This window comes from Opisthorchis viverrini, assembly GCF_000715545.1.
Source record: "Opisthorchis viverrini unplaced genomic scaffold opera_v5_127, whole genome shotgun sequence".
Classification (NCBI taxonomy): domain Eukaryota; kingdom Metazoa; phylum Platyhelminthes; class Trematoda; order Opisthorchiida; family Opisthorchiidae; genus Opisthorchis; species Opisthorchis viverrini.
The window spans coordinates 911,592-927,762 of record NW_008751785.1 but is presented as its reverse complement, the minus strand read 5'-3'; the positions used below and the strand labels follow the sequence as shown (position 1 = coordinate 927,762).

The 16,171-nt window shown below is 43.8% G+C and overlaps 2 protein-coding genes across 2 annotated transcripts in view; one reads left to right on the top strand and one right to left on the bottom strand.

Moving 5' to 3' along the window:
- The window catches only part of T265_06310 (hypothetical protein), a gene marked incomplete at both ends in the record, with an annotated part of 74,029 nt that overhangs the window by 21,865 nt on the left and 35,993 nt on the right, over window positions 1–16,171 (bottom strand). Inside the window, 5 exons of the mRNA XM_009171537.1 lie at window positions 93–147; window positions 2,791–2,990; window positions 9,941–10,284; window positions 11,853–12,254; window positions 14,901–15,048. Coding sequence (XP_009169801.1) covers window positions 93–147; window positions 2,791–2,990; window positions 9,941–10,284; window positions 11,853–12,254; window positions 14,901–15,048 — 1,149 coding nt within the window. The remainder of the gene's footprint in view (window positions 1–92; window positions 148–2,790; window positions 2,991–9,940; window positions 10,285–11,852; window positions 12,255–14,900; window positions 15,049–16,171) is intronic.
- On the top strand, window positions 12,888–13,229 carry T265_06311 (hypothetical protein; the record flags this gene model as incomplete). The annotated part of the gene is made up of 1 exon (XM_009171538.1): window positions 12,888–13,229. One exon carries the CDS (start codon window positions 12,888–12,890, stop codon window positions 13,227–13,229), a length of 342 nt encoding a protein of 113 aa, XP_009169802.1.

The window sequence follows — 16,171 nt, the reverse complement described above, 5'->3', positions numbered from 1 at the left end:
TAGATATATACATATATATATATATATATATATATATATATATATATATATATATGTAAATACCGTACGCTTTGGAAGGCCAAACAACTTACCGCGACCCATTCATATGAACCCGATCGATTGATCCTTCATACATTGATTGGACCACTGATAATGAATAAAACATGCAAAAAAGATAAGTAGGACGGTATACATGCAGCAATCATCTCAACTGAAACTACATTCTTCAAGAAAACCAGAAAGTAAACATAGCCACATTTCGAAAGTCCACAGCGCATTACGAACGTTGTGGTGCTACAAGGGTTGTTCATCCACACTGCAAGAGCGAAACCGCCAAATTTGGACGAATTAGGCAAGTGAATGAAAGATTGGTGACAGTGCCAATGAATCGTATTGAGAAAAACAACCACATGACTCGTACAAATAATCAAATTGATCCTTCAGCTATTTGACAATTTGGATAAGAAACATCGCTCCTAATGCTTACAGCACCGGGAGACACGCAGACCCGATCTGGTGGTATGTTGTAAAGTGCGCTACTCAAGAGAGTTCAACAAAGCATCCTACCATGTTGCGGCAGCGAGGCATCAGTGTTAAAACCGATGTTAAGCCGTCGATTATGATGATGATGACTGTGAATGCCTATCACGCTGGACCTTGGAATACGCAATAAAGACCTTACAACTATAGTTTTGGTCATGATGCTGATATCTCCGCAGTCTGAGTTAGGAACAAAGTGCCACAAAATGAGTGTCAAAAGACCCTGAAACCATAAAAATACTGATGTGGACGGTAAGACATAACCAACAGAACACACTTCCTAGGGGGCACTTTGGTGGTCCAAAAGACTTCAAAGTTAGACATTTCTTCGGCCACTGGCCGGCTTTTTCCTGGACAGTCTGTAAGTAGCTGATAAGCAATTGCTGAGAATCTATGGGTTGTTCCTGTCCACCTGCTTTAGCCTCGAGAGTGGAGGGACGAATTTAAGTGGAGTACGACAAGCGCAGTGCACACTAACGTAATTCTGGTATTAATGGATAGGTCAGAACATGAAGCAGTACCAGGCAACTCACAAACGGGCAACCAGTTGTGTAAGACTTTATTTCATTACCCAATAAAGAGGCTTCCGGTTGATGAGGTAAAAAGCGTGGACAATGTCAGTAAAAACGGATGCTGACACATCAACATAGCATAGAGCAACAATTAACTCCTAGCGATATTAGTAAAATAAGCCCGCATTTCAACACTATCTAAGACGCGCCGTTCATCTCGGTCAGCTTTTGTTCAATGTACAACCGCAACGCAACAGGACTCGTGAAATCGATAGTGAGATCAATGAGCATGAAGAACAGCTGTGACAACGGAACAGCGATCACACGCGCAGGCCAGCCAAACAAACGACAGCGGTCACTCGGTATCACAGAATGGATAGTTTATACGCACTGGGCAGAGGAAAACCGAACGTCAATAAAACCACTGGTGACAACCAACTGACACTGGGACTCCTTGCATACGAGCTCAACCGATATTCATTTCTGATATGTTGGGATTTAAGTTTCCGGTAGAAATTCCGAGGTAATAATTCCAAACTTTTCAAGTTGGAATGTTTTCTATCTGGGTTACAAAATCGATATCTGGAACAATCATCCAGCACCAGCAACAATGCAAACGTGAATTCACTAACTGCTCTCGAACCTCGGAGAAATTACGGGTCGCATGTATCTGACACCCGATATTCAGGGAATAATAGAACGTCGAGGCCCTCAATACGTATATCCACAATTCTTAAATTATACGGCAATTTAACTTCGTGTAAATCACAATCGCCACTCTTGGTGGCACGAAGGCTCAAGTACGTAAGCTAGACGTTTGTTGGCCATCTTGGATTAAAGATGAGACGAACATACAACAGAAGGCGTCAACCGCAACTGTGATGCCTACAGGCTGTTTGCAGCATGAATTTCCAGAATAGCGAAAATCGTTTGACTACGTGTTCCCAATGGGGCAGCACCAACACCCTCCCAAAAAAGTTAGGCGACTAAAGACAGCAACCACCGCACAGCTAATAATCGGTCTTCTTGCACAGCATTGAGGTAGTCATATAGGAAAATCGGGTTTAACAACGGCTCAATATAGGATTAGGCAAAGATAAAATCCTGAAGGATTGTTACGGCCTACATAATTCGTTCCATACATCTCAAATGCCTCTAGTGTTGCAGGTATGTGATACATCAGTCTGGCCACGGACGACACTGGAGTTAGCATGATCGGTAAAACTGCACAAATGCCAACCGGAATCAGACTTCTCCACTGAAACCATCTGTGAGAAAAGTTAATCAATAAAAGTAGCCTCTAGGTAGTAGCTGCATCACTCAAATAACCAGGAGAGTAATAAGGCGTCGAATTGAACAATAAGAGTAAAAACAATGAACAGTAATAATAACCAACAAGGTCTAGTCTTTTCAGAAAAATAAGAGAATGCTAGAAAATTGGGTAGAGTAAGGTCCCGCTAGGGGAGACAATATTTTCACAGCATTAACGGATCAACAAGTCTAACTTCTGTTGCGGCCCTTCAAATATAAACTTCAGCCTTTCTGGTAGCCACTGATAAGACGTCATTAACCAAGATACGTTATGTCCAACGAACAAGCATTGGATTACGGCCTTTCAGCATCGACTCTTTTGAGAAGGATGAGACGGTACAAACAGCAGTCGCTGTGGACGAGTTTGGCTGTATAAATAAAGCGACTACGTAAATCATTTACGTTTGTGCTCCCCATAGGGACTTACTGGAGGACGGGGGCGATTTAAGAATGTCTCCGTTTATTTCTTTGGGGCTCGCGTAAACCGGAGAGCCCTGTGTTTGAGGAAATCTGCCTACGAGACCGTCTCCAGAGGGGCTGGGTTCTGTCCAACCTTGAAAAGACCGGCCATCACTGTGGTCACCATTTGGTTGAATATCGGTCAATTGGGTGGTCGAAGCACGACTCCTGGGTTAAAAAGAGCGGACGATGACACACAAGTAGACAGACAGGAAAGACGTTCGTTGGTTCTGAGACCGAATGATAGCGTGGCATGACAGGATGAAACAGCTGAGTTCAAAATTAGACATTTTTCAGTTAGATTAAATATCTACCTACTTAAAATCGATCTATCCAGATAAACATCCGGTTGCTCATCGATCTTCGCAGTAGACTTGATAATTAACCAAAGTACCAGAATAGGGACGGAAGGTTTCGTGTGACTGTTTTTTGGGGTCGGACGACGTCTTATACTCCACTTTTATTCGCTGTCGTATAAACCAGCTTCCATAAAGCTAGCCTAACAAAAAGATTCGGCAATACGACTGCTCCACGAAAACACTGTTCCAATCATATCGTGTCCGTTAGGACTGTGGAGAAAGTCTCACCAGTCAACGCAGTCTAGAGGTTCAGGACCAAGTGCAATCCTACCAAATAGCTTGTAGAGTTTATGAATTACGATTACAGAGCGCGATAATGAACTACACCGTTGTGAAGCATCAAACTCACGAAGCAGAACCCTAAGTCAAATCGTTAGGCAACAATACACCTTGGGAAGTCGATACACGAGAACCATTAGACAACAGGGTGCAGCAATGTTTTCCATATCAAGCAAATGAGGTTTCACTGATGCACGAAGTAGTGCGCAGATCCGATTGGTTGAAAAAGAGGGTTGACGGTTTAAAATGCTCAGCAAAATGAAGCAACCGAAAAGCCACACGACGCGAACAAAAACTCGAGCTAGGTGGGAAACTTGCAGAATAAACAGACGAAAAGTGTGACTTGTAAATGTGGTGCATCTTTGGGCAATGACCAACATGGTATGCAGGCAATCTTGCAGAGATGCCTGAAGCCAGACAGTAGATCCGTGGCTTTTGCTACATCGTGCAAGTCGACTGCCAAATACAGGAACATGGGCAAACATAAGTCACACTGCAGCCAAGCACAGTAAATGGAAATGTGTAGCGTTACATCGGCTCTATTTTCTATTCCACCGCCTCATATTACCAAACGATTTGTGATACCAGGAACCAACTAACAGTAATAGTTACCTCAGTTTGGTAACTTACTACACGAAAGAAAAAAGTTTCAAAGGAAGCTTAAAAACCAGTGATCGGGTACATTGAGGAACGCATACTTCGGAAGTTAGGGGATCGAGTGACGGTACGGCAAGGGATGCGTGGAAAGCCGACTCCTAATGAAGCGTTGAGTTGGGCTGTGTGTGCTAACTCCTAACCCGGAGCAAAGAACTATAACAGTTCGAAAGTGTCCTTGATGAATTCATAGAAGCGACGACAGGACAAGCCTGTGCCGAGTCCCGTAAGCACGCTTCATTCAATATATAAATCGGGAATATGATGACCTTATCTAAAGCGATGCAATAAGGATTAACCGAAGAATGAACGTTTCGCACAAGCTTTGAGACTAAATCGACAACGGAAACGCATAAAGGCGGGAATGGGGAGTTTCGTTAAACAGTTCTCCACTAAACTCAAGTAATATGAATGTTCTCGCTAATTTAAAGTGATAACGATCGGTTTCAAATTAGTCGAATTGACAAAGAAAGACATTGTCACACGTCAACAAATGATGGCGAATGTATGTTTATGGACATTCTCATTTAGTCAATGCCTTAGTTCTACCATATTTCAAAGACACAAAGCAAGATTCCGATTAAGGTGTCTCTGGTTCTTATGTTCTACTTGAAGCCGAAGTGCACGAAATCAGCGAAACACTCATTTGCAAATAAATTTGGTTTTGCGAGATACTCATCCGGAACCCAGCAGAATCTCTCGTTTATGGTGCTTCTAAGCGAGTGAATGTGCTGCACCAGGTACGATATTCGAGATATTGCGATACATGTGTAGACGTAATACACTACTGGTAAGTTTACTGATATTCTTAGAAACATCATAAACGAGAGATTCAGCTGGGTTTTAGGTGAGTCTCTCGCAAAGCCAAATTTGTCTGCAAATGAGTTTATTTAGCTACGTAAGGTAAGTTCAGAGAACAGGTTCCCCGACAAGCACAGCATCCATTTCCCATTCGGCTCCAATTTATCACGGACTGCAAGTACTTGTGTGTAATTACACTTGCGCAGTTCGTTTCATGAGTGATTATTTTGATGCATCCAGCATGAGCTGATGTAGACTAGCACATCAGATGTCCGGAGATCGAATCCCCGTAAACATAAGACAAATGCAGTGCATCCTTCTTTTGTGTACCAGAGTAGTCACGCCAGCAGAACCAGACGAGAGATGAAGAAACAAATTATCGGAGAGTTTTGGATGATGAAATCACACCAACTGCCTGTGAACCCGTTCGTCCTTACGCAGCAATCCAATCGGTACCAATAAAGAAATTCCGGAAAACGAAGGAACTCAGAGATGATGAAAAACACCAGAATCGAAGGTCAACTGGCGCTACGCACGATCACTTTTCAAAACACCAAAATGTGTCCCACATGCCCACGTGGGGCGCATCAGCATACAATCGACACGCGTTCCTTCCGTGCGTGAGATACCCGAATGAATGACGGAGTCGTTGGCGGACAAGGTGACGAGGCGGTGCACTTGATTCCGTAAAACAGGCAAACTGCAGTAGCACACAAACACACATCTACAACGGTACAATCGATCGAAATTGTGAGCGTGGGTGTGTGGCCATGTGAAAATAAGTGAACCACATTGCATCACGAACTAGACTGTGATGATGGTGAACCAGGAGTGAACAGTATTGTAACGAACATTGAAACGAGTAAGTTTTAGTTGATCGGTGAGACAGACGAACTTCGATATAATCCTGATAGTTTGACAGTCAAGATTGTAGCTACTTGGCTTGGCCGACAATTTTTTTCTCGAGCAGTGTTTACATGAGAACCAGCACCAACACGGTCATGGACAACTAACGCTGAATGATTTAGAAAAGCTGACCAAAACGAAACAAACAACTAATCTCGTGCACAACAAACAAGGGGGATGCGTAGGAATATCCGTAACTCAATCCGTATGACCAGCTCGACGACCAAGATTTCCTCTATTCTACCGAGTATCACTCATGAAATACTGAATTGCGACTCTGCCGCGGAAGAAACCTCATACGCCAGTGACAGTAGTTCAGCGTCAACTGCTACCTTCATCACCTGTAGCAAATCAAGGCAAAAACGTTGGGCTGTTGAAAAAAAGCACAATGCTGTAGGACTGCGTAGGTTTTCGTTTGAATTAGGAATCTATGCCAATGCAGTTTAATTTCGGGGATAAAGGGCTTAAGCGACCTCAATCAAGTGGCATGATTTCAGAATTATTGTAAGGACGGCAAGGTAGTCATGTATAAGAGTATTCCATGGCCGTATAATGAAGCAACATACAATAACAAGTGGTTCGATAGGACTCGTCTGCTTAGAAAATGACCTCAGCAGGTGAGGTTCGTTGGAAAAATTGTTTGTCTTCAGATGTGAAAATGAGTCGACTGAGATAAGGTAAATGAACACAAAACGAACAATTCCAATCGGTTTGAGAGGAAATATAGTTAGTCAAAAGCATGAAAGACATGAAGGGAGCATAAGGATGAAAAGCTGTAAAAATATCCCTGACAAAGAAACAAACATGAGAAGGCTCTTGAACCAAATCAGGAAAGTCATTCGCAAAAGAGCAAGTAAAAGAATAATACGCAGTTGAAATTGCACTGAATTTACTTAGAGTGAAGGTTGCCCGGGGGTCGTCCAAATATTAAGTCAGATACGGCGCAGAGGACGCGTGACTCATTAGCGCTGACCAATTCATTACTTCGAATTCGGACATGGTGGATTTGAGCCAGTTCGTTCGTACATTGGTGTTAAAATCGGAAGTTGGAAAACACTGCAGAGGACCAGTCATCTTCGTCGAACGGAATAATTATCATAAAGACCAAGGAGTACGCACAAAATGCATTAAGCTTGTAGACCTACATGGACGGTTCTACAGCACACACTATTTGAAATAATCAGATTTAATGAGCCCACCACGTTCAACGAATTAGTGCGTGAACTGTAGCAGTTAGTTCTGCTCTATCCCTCGTACCGTATTGCTGTCGGTGAGGAGACGTTATTTTCCCAGGTATGACTGTACTACATTCCACGTGCTATAATTCGTACTAAAGGACGTAAAACCAAGCTGACCATTCTACATTTGCTCGAACTACATTATGCACCCGAGGGCGGAGAAGTGAACTGGCCAACCTGACGAATTATCACTCACGGACCGTAGACTGCAGTGGTATCGGTGAGAAGAATTACCATCCTACAAAATTCCACTGGTGGAACCGTATCATCCGCTTAGCAGGTTGTGTAATGAATACGCAGATGGCTGTTACGCCATCCCGGCGGCGAGACGAATGTATTCTGTCAGATTATAGGGTTAGTAAATTACAGTAAACTTCTCCAGAGCTTACTCTCCGTAACGGGAAGTAATACCCAGTTCCTAAGGCCAATGCAATAAGAAATCAATAGAACCTAACAGTACCGCAATATATTGCCGCTTTTCATCAAAAAAGTATGGAAGTGAACACGTGCACAAGCTGCATTGCGACATCAGCCTAGATCTGAAGAGCAATGAGACTACGTGTGATCAATAACTCTCGAATCCAGGGATGAGTAGATTTCGACAAATAGGTAGGGACACGAGAGGTTGTCTCCTTTTATGACGTAAGGTCCGGAATGTTAGTTGGCCAGAAAAAGAACATTGTAGTGAGATTTGACGCGCGATCATTTCTCTAACACACATGGCGACCACGACAAGACAGCCAGCTGAACTTTGGGCAGAATCTTTAGCAAACAAGCGATGTAACATACAACCAGGTATGTTCGTTCGCGGATCGTCTTCTCCCCGTTTCTAATCAAACTTACTCATACACGGGAATCAGCGCCGGCTACGCTGAGCAAGTCGCTTGGTTTACCCCATTAGATATGGGCGTCAAATGGTCCAAACACCATCGTACGGGAGGCCGGCTAACCACCCGTGAGTCGAAGGTAAGGTAGTTTTAACGACAGACTATTCAAAATTAGTGGCAATATACGAATTCTCATTCAGATTGGGTAAACCGTGAGTAAACTGCGAGCCTGGACAGTTCACTTACTAGTAACGAAGACTGTGTCGCAAAAATGTTTCTCGATTGAATCGGTTTGTTCTCACAACCACCAATCCCGTCCAACTCAATCCTTATTTCCTCGACGAAAGGCAGGAATGTAGCGACAAACCTGAGTCGCTTCTCCATATGCACTACACGTTTCGGATCATACCACTTGTTCTCCCTGAGTTGAACACTTGGACCCCCCACACAAACAGAATACTTTGGTGATTAGGCTGTACTTACGCGTGACAGAAGCCACCACAGTTCATAAAGATCTGTCCAAAAGGACGAACATGATGTAACGTTTAACAAGACAGCTTTTCATTAGGCTTCCTCTTCTTCCTATTAAACTGCTGCTGCAAGTCGTCATGCACATGGATTGGCACTTGGAAAGTTCCAGCAATTTACGCGGCACAAACTAGAAGGAAAATTCGAAGTCACCAAGTTCAAGTGAACCACTAATTGCATTAGTAAACTTGGTGAGGCCCAGCGCTGTTTACGGTTTTAAAGGTGCTACAGGCTTTCGCGAGTAATGATGATTGTGTATTGGCAATAGGACAGTAACATTGGGGCTATTTCGAGTCAAGGGATCTTTTAAAGGGCTTCTCTACAAGACATTTGCGCTGTGGACAACTGAAAAATCATGATATTCGAAAGCAAACATGTCTAAAACGAAAATTCAGCGCTACAAGCCACGGCATCCCGATTTTGATCATCATCGATAGAAATGCACCTTTATTAACTATCAGTGTCTAACTGCCATGAAAGCAGTCATTCCCTGGATGACCGCCAGAAGTGCTTATCTCTGGGTTTTATGGAAGAGTTATCTTTAAATGAGGTGTGAGGGGATTGAAAGAGGATGATGAAGAAAGATGGATGTCAACAGTCACGCGCTTTCACTTATCTCTTTTGTCGTATATATTGAACCAGGAGATCCCGATGACGTCACCTAGGGACGGTCGATGTGGGATAAAGGTACTTTCGTTTGTGTAATTAAGGACTGTGGGTAGGCTCAGACACAGAGTACCCGAACCTAGACAGGAAAACCTCCAGGGCCCTCAGCCAAAATCTTCGGCTCAAAAGCCTGATAGCAAGGCGGCGGTGGCTGAAATAAGGCTACCACAGCAGTGAAGCATCGGTGTTGAACACTGATGTCATGCTGCCGGTGATGATGATGACCACAGCAGTATAACCTTTGGGAGACAAGTTACCACAGTTCCTCCAACCCCCAACCTAAAGAACCAGGAAACTCTGATCTCTGTTCACTGACCAACCTGATAAGAGACATTGCGTCCTGCACGAGCATTCTAGAAAATAGCTCAATGGATTGTTGAGGTACCACGATAAGGTCTTATCTCTTCGTGCAGTCACACTGAATTGAAACTGGGGCTGTAAGCCACGACTGATGGAGAGGAGTGATTTACATGTAACTCGTCATTCCTTCGAGCGTAAACCAGTACACTGGGCTACAGCTCGCCTTCGATCTCTAATGAAGACCCATAGCTGACCAATGGCTCCAGCTGGGAAAATAGGCCTGGACTGCTCATCCAGACACACATATCCATAGGATTACGTCACGAGGTAAGGGAACGTCAGGCGACTTCTGATTCAAAACGGTACGTTGAAAAGTAAAGAGGTGATGGCAGTCAGCGCGAACGTGGACATATCGATGGGTTGACGGAACTGACGGGCATTAAAGGTAGAGGGCATTTGTTTTTGGAAACAATGACGCTCTCCGTTGCGAAAGCAAATAAGCACATAAATGGGAGATTATTCTAGCCTGCACATAAGGAGCACCAAAACGGTTCGCTTACCGCAACCCGGCAACAGCATCTTTAGCTCGTGTGGCTAGTCGACCACCACCGAGCATTGTCTGAAGAAGGGCAGATTTGAACTGTGGAGCACTTGGCTTGGCAGAGTGTATCGTGGAGTCGTCCACGTTGTCGCACACCTGCTTAATTGGGCTGAGGGGGACAGAACCTGGTGTAGAGACAACGGAAGGAGATACGTCTGATTGCGGCGCAGGTGAACCGGTCGAGGGAACTTCAGGTGTGATGTGATCCTCCAAACTGTCGATAACGTGGGAATCAGTATTCTCGACAGGTTGTACAGCCAAATCCTCAGATGCAAAGTCACCATTAGGGGATTCCACGGCTACCTGGAAGGTGGAAAGGACATTGAAATTAACAGAAACAGGTGTTCGAATAACCATTAGTGGCGTGAAGTTCCCCCGAAAAACCTGATTCTAGAAAACTGAAAAATAAGGCGAAATGGCCACCACAGAAAAGTCACATTACCTTGAAAAGTGTAATAAAATGCTGTGTAATACCCACACCTCCATGAGTCTACAGAAGGCTATCATTATTTGTTAACATTTCCATCTGAACAACAAACAACGAATTCGACAATGCGGAAAAATGAGTAATTTCCACAAGTCTTTATTGACATTCAAACGAAAAATTCATCGAACTACAATGAGCTACCGGGAAATATCGATTTCAGGACGTGCCTTCATCGACTGCAAAACAGTGGAAGCGACTCGAAACAGACAAAACTGCGCAGCCTAGCATGTGACGGGAATGCTTATTGATGGAAACACAAAACTGAAAATAACACAACCGTTGTTTAATCAAGATTTTCGGTAATAAGTTTGATCCTTCGGAAGAATCGATAATGGTGAAATCAGTCACAAGTAGTCAGATTGTCTGAATCACTTAGCAGTTGGCCAAAAGACGTTAAACCTATGGGAAGCATCAGTTCTATCAATATCGGTGCCAATAGTAAAGGATACCTAATAAATCCTGAGCTACAAATCTGATAATCGTGAAAGTATGCAGGACCAGAGGGAATTTGTCAGGGATAGCGCTCGGAACGTTGAACCCCTCCATCTATCCAGTAGTCGCGAGAAGTGCGCATGCCTTAAAGAAAGCGTTCAGCTGTAGCACCCTTCCGGTGCATAGCTGCCATGCCACGCGAATGAAGTAGACCATAAACTAAGTATGTTACCTATAGCCATTAGTTACATTCACCATGAACAGGAATAACCTTACCCTAGGCTACAATACGATATAGTAAACTGATTAATGATCTACGCTGTCGAACTGTAAAATAACCTATCAACAAGTCATCAGATATTGATAGTGACACCGGTAGTCACAGTCGCAAGTGCAATAGTGAAGATGGCGCTTTTGGCTATAACATTAGTGACTTGCACCTGACTGGTGGTAAGCAACATCTCACACACAGATACACATATTCTCTATCACGTTCATTATTTCGGTATGCGGTAAGAACAGAAAAAAACTTTCATTCACATTCTGGCCGGAAGCTGCCAGCTGACGGAAAATTCTCTTTGCTACCTATATGGAGCTCCTAATTCTAGGTAATGTCCGTCTGATCGCCTAGAAGAATGCATGGCCACTTGCATCATTGAACGACCGAACAGAAGCAGCCTATTCTGTGGGGGGGGGGGCAGAGCTGATATCTACTGAAGGCATCCTCTCCAGAGGGGACAACTACACTACCTATCGCTAGTTTGCTTCACAGCATTAGAAACTGGCATATCCAGCCACGAAAGCCGCAAGAAAGCGCAGGACAGCTCATAGAGGTAAGAAGGTTATGATTTGGATGTCATCTTCACTTCGTTAGACAAAGAAAGAAGTATTAAAAACACACATGACAGCGTTCAAAATATAAAAATGGAGGAATGTCCTAACCAACTATCACCTGTTGAGGCTTCCTGGATTGATCCAAGTTATCTGTGAGAGTAAAGCAGACAGGGGCTTCTGTGGATTCTGACGAGGCAACTGCTATGGAATGGGGCTCCTTATCTGCAACAGGGATATCGTGGTCCGCACCGGCTCCCTCTGTTGTCAAAACGAGATCTGTCTCTGCAAGCTGTAAAAGTTTCGAATCGGACGCATCCCCCTGAGGTGTGTCGGTTTTCAGGGCATGCGACTCATGTCCGAACAAGAAGGGAGTTGAAGCCGAACTGGGTGGTGAAGAAGCACTTGGTTTGGGTGTTTGCTTCACTCGTGCCATTATATCTTCCAGTCGCTGCTTCCGTTTGATACGTTCCTCTTCAGCACGTTGCAACTTCATAAGTCTTTCGGCTTCCGCTGCACGAAGCTGAAAATGGTTGAAAATGAGGGATGGAAGCCGCGACATACGGTACGTCATAATAGTCGTCAACACAGGGTCGTCTTAAAGGCATCATAAAGAACAATACGAAAAACAGTAAGTATTCACTTAATTAACAAACTGGGAGTCGAAAGGGGCAACAGTCCAATGGAATACGCCCGTGACACATCCATCCTTAACACGCTGCGAGCAAGCAGCAACAGATGACAGCACGACAATCACCGATCTAGGGAAACTAGCATCAGTACATCAAGTAACATGGAGTCAGTGTTTGAAACAAAACACAATACACATCGACACAAATGCGCACACTGTAGGGTGGTATTGCACTTACCAGTAAAAACGATTATTACACGTGAATGCATTTAGCTACCAACTGCACACCCACTACCGAGGAATTATTATTGACTGCGAAGGAGGGAAAAAAATCGCCCGGGCGCACACCTATACGGCGACCATTCTAAGTGGGCATCGAAATCCAATCACGGTTTTTATGGGGGTGAGGAGACAGTTCCTGATTTTTTTTTATTTTGGAGAGTAATCGGTATTTTAACCAATTTAGGCACACAGTGAGCAGACATCTGCTTTGGGGAATCCAGTCCACAGTACCAGAGAGATGACATGTCAAATAGTCCTGAACTGCCTCCTCTCACCGATATTTACGCTTCCCTGCTACTTGGAAGCACTGTTCAAGTGTCATACTGCGTTGGTGACAATCAGCTATACAGCTTTCTGACCTCTTGTTTTTTCCTATTTGCGCGAACTACTCCTTCTGCTCTGTTAAGCTCTGCAGAACAATCTGTCGCCAACTGGTCAAAAGTGATTTCCGCTGTACTCACCACTCATACCCATCTGGATTTAGTCAAGACAAAGACAGCAACGGATAGATCTGGAACACCAGGATCAATCCATTGTACCGTTAACCCAGAGCAAACTTTACGCCAGTTTGTCATTTGTATCTAAGCCGGCCTCGGAACCCACTTCAAGTAGCTGAGCGGACATTAATGCATCTTTCAGCGTTTTACGAAAACCACTAGTGGGAAACTAATAACTACGAGAGAACATATTGGCAGATTGACAAATGCACCGAAGGTCAAAACTATGTCCCATCATCCTACAAAAACGGCTCATGTGATGTTTCGGATAAGACGTGACGTGTGTTTAGTCCTGTTCGGCCCGTGAACTTGCGTGAACATACACATCTTTTAGAAGGTCCTATTGAAGGTCTATTGAAGGTCTTCAATTTTTCGTTTTGACAGTAACACAGGCGATTTCGGATGTCCTGAGAGTACTGGTAAACGGATAATAAGATTATACGCTGGATAACGTTTCAAGGTTGCTTGTTACCCGTCCGCTCGGAAAAGTTATCATTTAATATACATGTTATGGAACTCCATGCAATAGGTAACAAGTGGAAAATAAACAAGATTACACAGCAGTCAGTGTTTACAGGGAGGAGACACATTCAAAAACAATTGGAAATCACTAGCTAGTACACTAGGCGTATTCTATTGGGACTGCACATTTCTACCGGAATCACCACCATTGATTTGATGGTCGCTAAAAAGGGTAATTCTTTCTGTGAGGCGAAGCGTGTGAAGCAGCGTAATAGCTACGTTTTCGTGTGTATACGCAGTTTGGAGCCTTGTGATGTGTTGTGTTAGAGCCAGCGGTTAGTAAACCTGAAATCACCCGACTATAGCTAAAAAGTTAGGTATACTCAATTTACTGGCTGTTTGGCTTGTTCGGTTCAGTTCAGTTGGTCAGCAATATTGTGTGCCGGAAGTGCGTTGTAATAGTCGTGGTATCTGTTGTGGTCCGAGCGAATGAGAGGAAACACATGCACTGAATGAGCCTCAGTTCCAATTCCCGCATAGCCACGCCTAACAAGTCTGGTGAAAAAAACACTATTGGCTGCGTGATTAAGCCATGCCTAGCGGTGGTTAGTATGGCTCCGAGGTCCTCAACCATAGAGGCGGAAAATGCCAATGCAAGTTGGCTCGGTATTTGTGAAATTAGACAGCTGGCTGGGTAGTTAAGTGTCCAGCAAGCAGGCTAATCTATCATGTACGTCTTGGAGAGACCAATGTGCGGTGACTTCGCAGGTGAAATTCAATAGGGAAGAAGTGCAGTATTGCCATTAGGAGATGAAAAAACAACAAGAATAGTGGGCTTATAGAGGACATAATTTGAGCTGCAAACTGGAAAGCTGACATGGGGGGGGGCTTAAAAGGGACACACGAATAGACGAGTGTAGACACAAACACCATCCTTGCAGAGAGGAACTGAGACGTTGCAAGTGAATGGAGCCAAAACTACGAAAATTCCAGGGTCAGTGAGGAGCACGATGAGTGGGATAAAGGATGATTGACTGATTTGACGTCACTGTTCAAGCCACACATCCCGCAGAGTGAGGGGACTGGAAATTCACTTTGTGTGCAGGAACTCTACTGAATAACTTGTTACTTTTTGGCAACCCAATTTTGGAGCTTGAAATAGTGGACCACACAGAAGTCCCATAGGTTAAGCGGTGACACTTTCCTGAATAACGGCGGTAGATACTGTCTTAGAATAAAACAAACATATTTAAGAACTTCCAAGAGGTAAATTTCATGAAATATCAATGACGACCACCTTAGCCTTTTCAGCTTCATCCTTCAACCTTTGTGCCTCAGCTGCCTCTCGCTCAGCCTGTTCCATTCGTTCCCTTTCAGCTTGTTCGGCAGCGAGGCGAGCGGCCGCTTCTTGCAATTGCAACTGTTGTTGCGCTTCCAGGAAACGGCTGTTAGAAACACGGGAAACATACAAGCTACATGGTAAGCGACAGAAGCACTCGAGAGAATACAAATAGCATCGGAAATGATGACAAATGAAACGGTCTGAAATCCATAGAGATCTGAAGCGTGAAACTGCTTGCTATGGGGTTGATGGGTGGTCGGAACCGGGAGTTACATACACGTTATTGTCCTATTGCGTAAGGTGGTGCACTAGGAACATACCTCCATCTGAAAAGAGTTGTGGATTGTCCAACATTCATTCAACGTGTTCTGACTCTTTGGTCAGCACTTGGCCTCCCTCAACAACCAATTCGCGTTAACGTGTGAACGCATAACCAAACTAACACCATGACTAGTGTCTTTAGGTACAAATAAATTGAGTTCACTAATTAAAATGGAGGACGAAACCTGGTTAATTTAAAATCCACAGCGCCCCTCCTGTTCCTTTGGTTTCCTCCTACAAAAACAGAATTACGAAATGCCATTTTTGCTGTCAGTGACGGTTGGTTTTCTCCCAGTACATGAAGTCTATAGTTGAAAGAACTGGGTTGGCAAGTTTCGAGCAGAGCTGGGAAGTGAAACCCAAAACTTTGTCTGGTAAACAGAAATGGAGGGACACTTATCCCAGGATCAAATTTCCAATAAGCTGAAATACAGTTATGCAAACATTATAGTGCGCTATCTTATCTGCTTAATACCTTCAAAAACCTAGTTTGCGCTAGATAATCCTAAAAAGACATGGTAGATAGGGTATACTGCAACACATTTCAGCTTTGTATCCAATATAGAGCGGTGAATTCCCAGAAACTTATACCGCTTTTTCTTCGAAATTTCTATTCTGACTGTAATCATTGCGAGATACCTCGATCGAAAAGCACACACAGCAGCTGGCTCAACGACTTGGAAGCGGGAGATAAAACATGAATCGAACAACAATACTTCTTAGCAATACAAAGGTGAAAGCAATAATCGTTTTAAATGCACGAAACAAATCTGAATAAGGCCCGCTGTTTCTCAAAGTAGCACTTAAACCTGCCAGGCTATAACCATCAGACCAGGCGAAATTTAATAATCCAATTAATGACTGGGTCGTTCTGAATGACTGATTAATGATGTCAAACCATCATC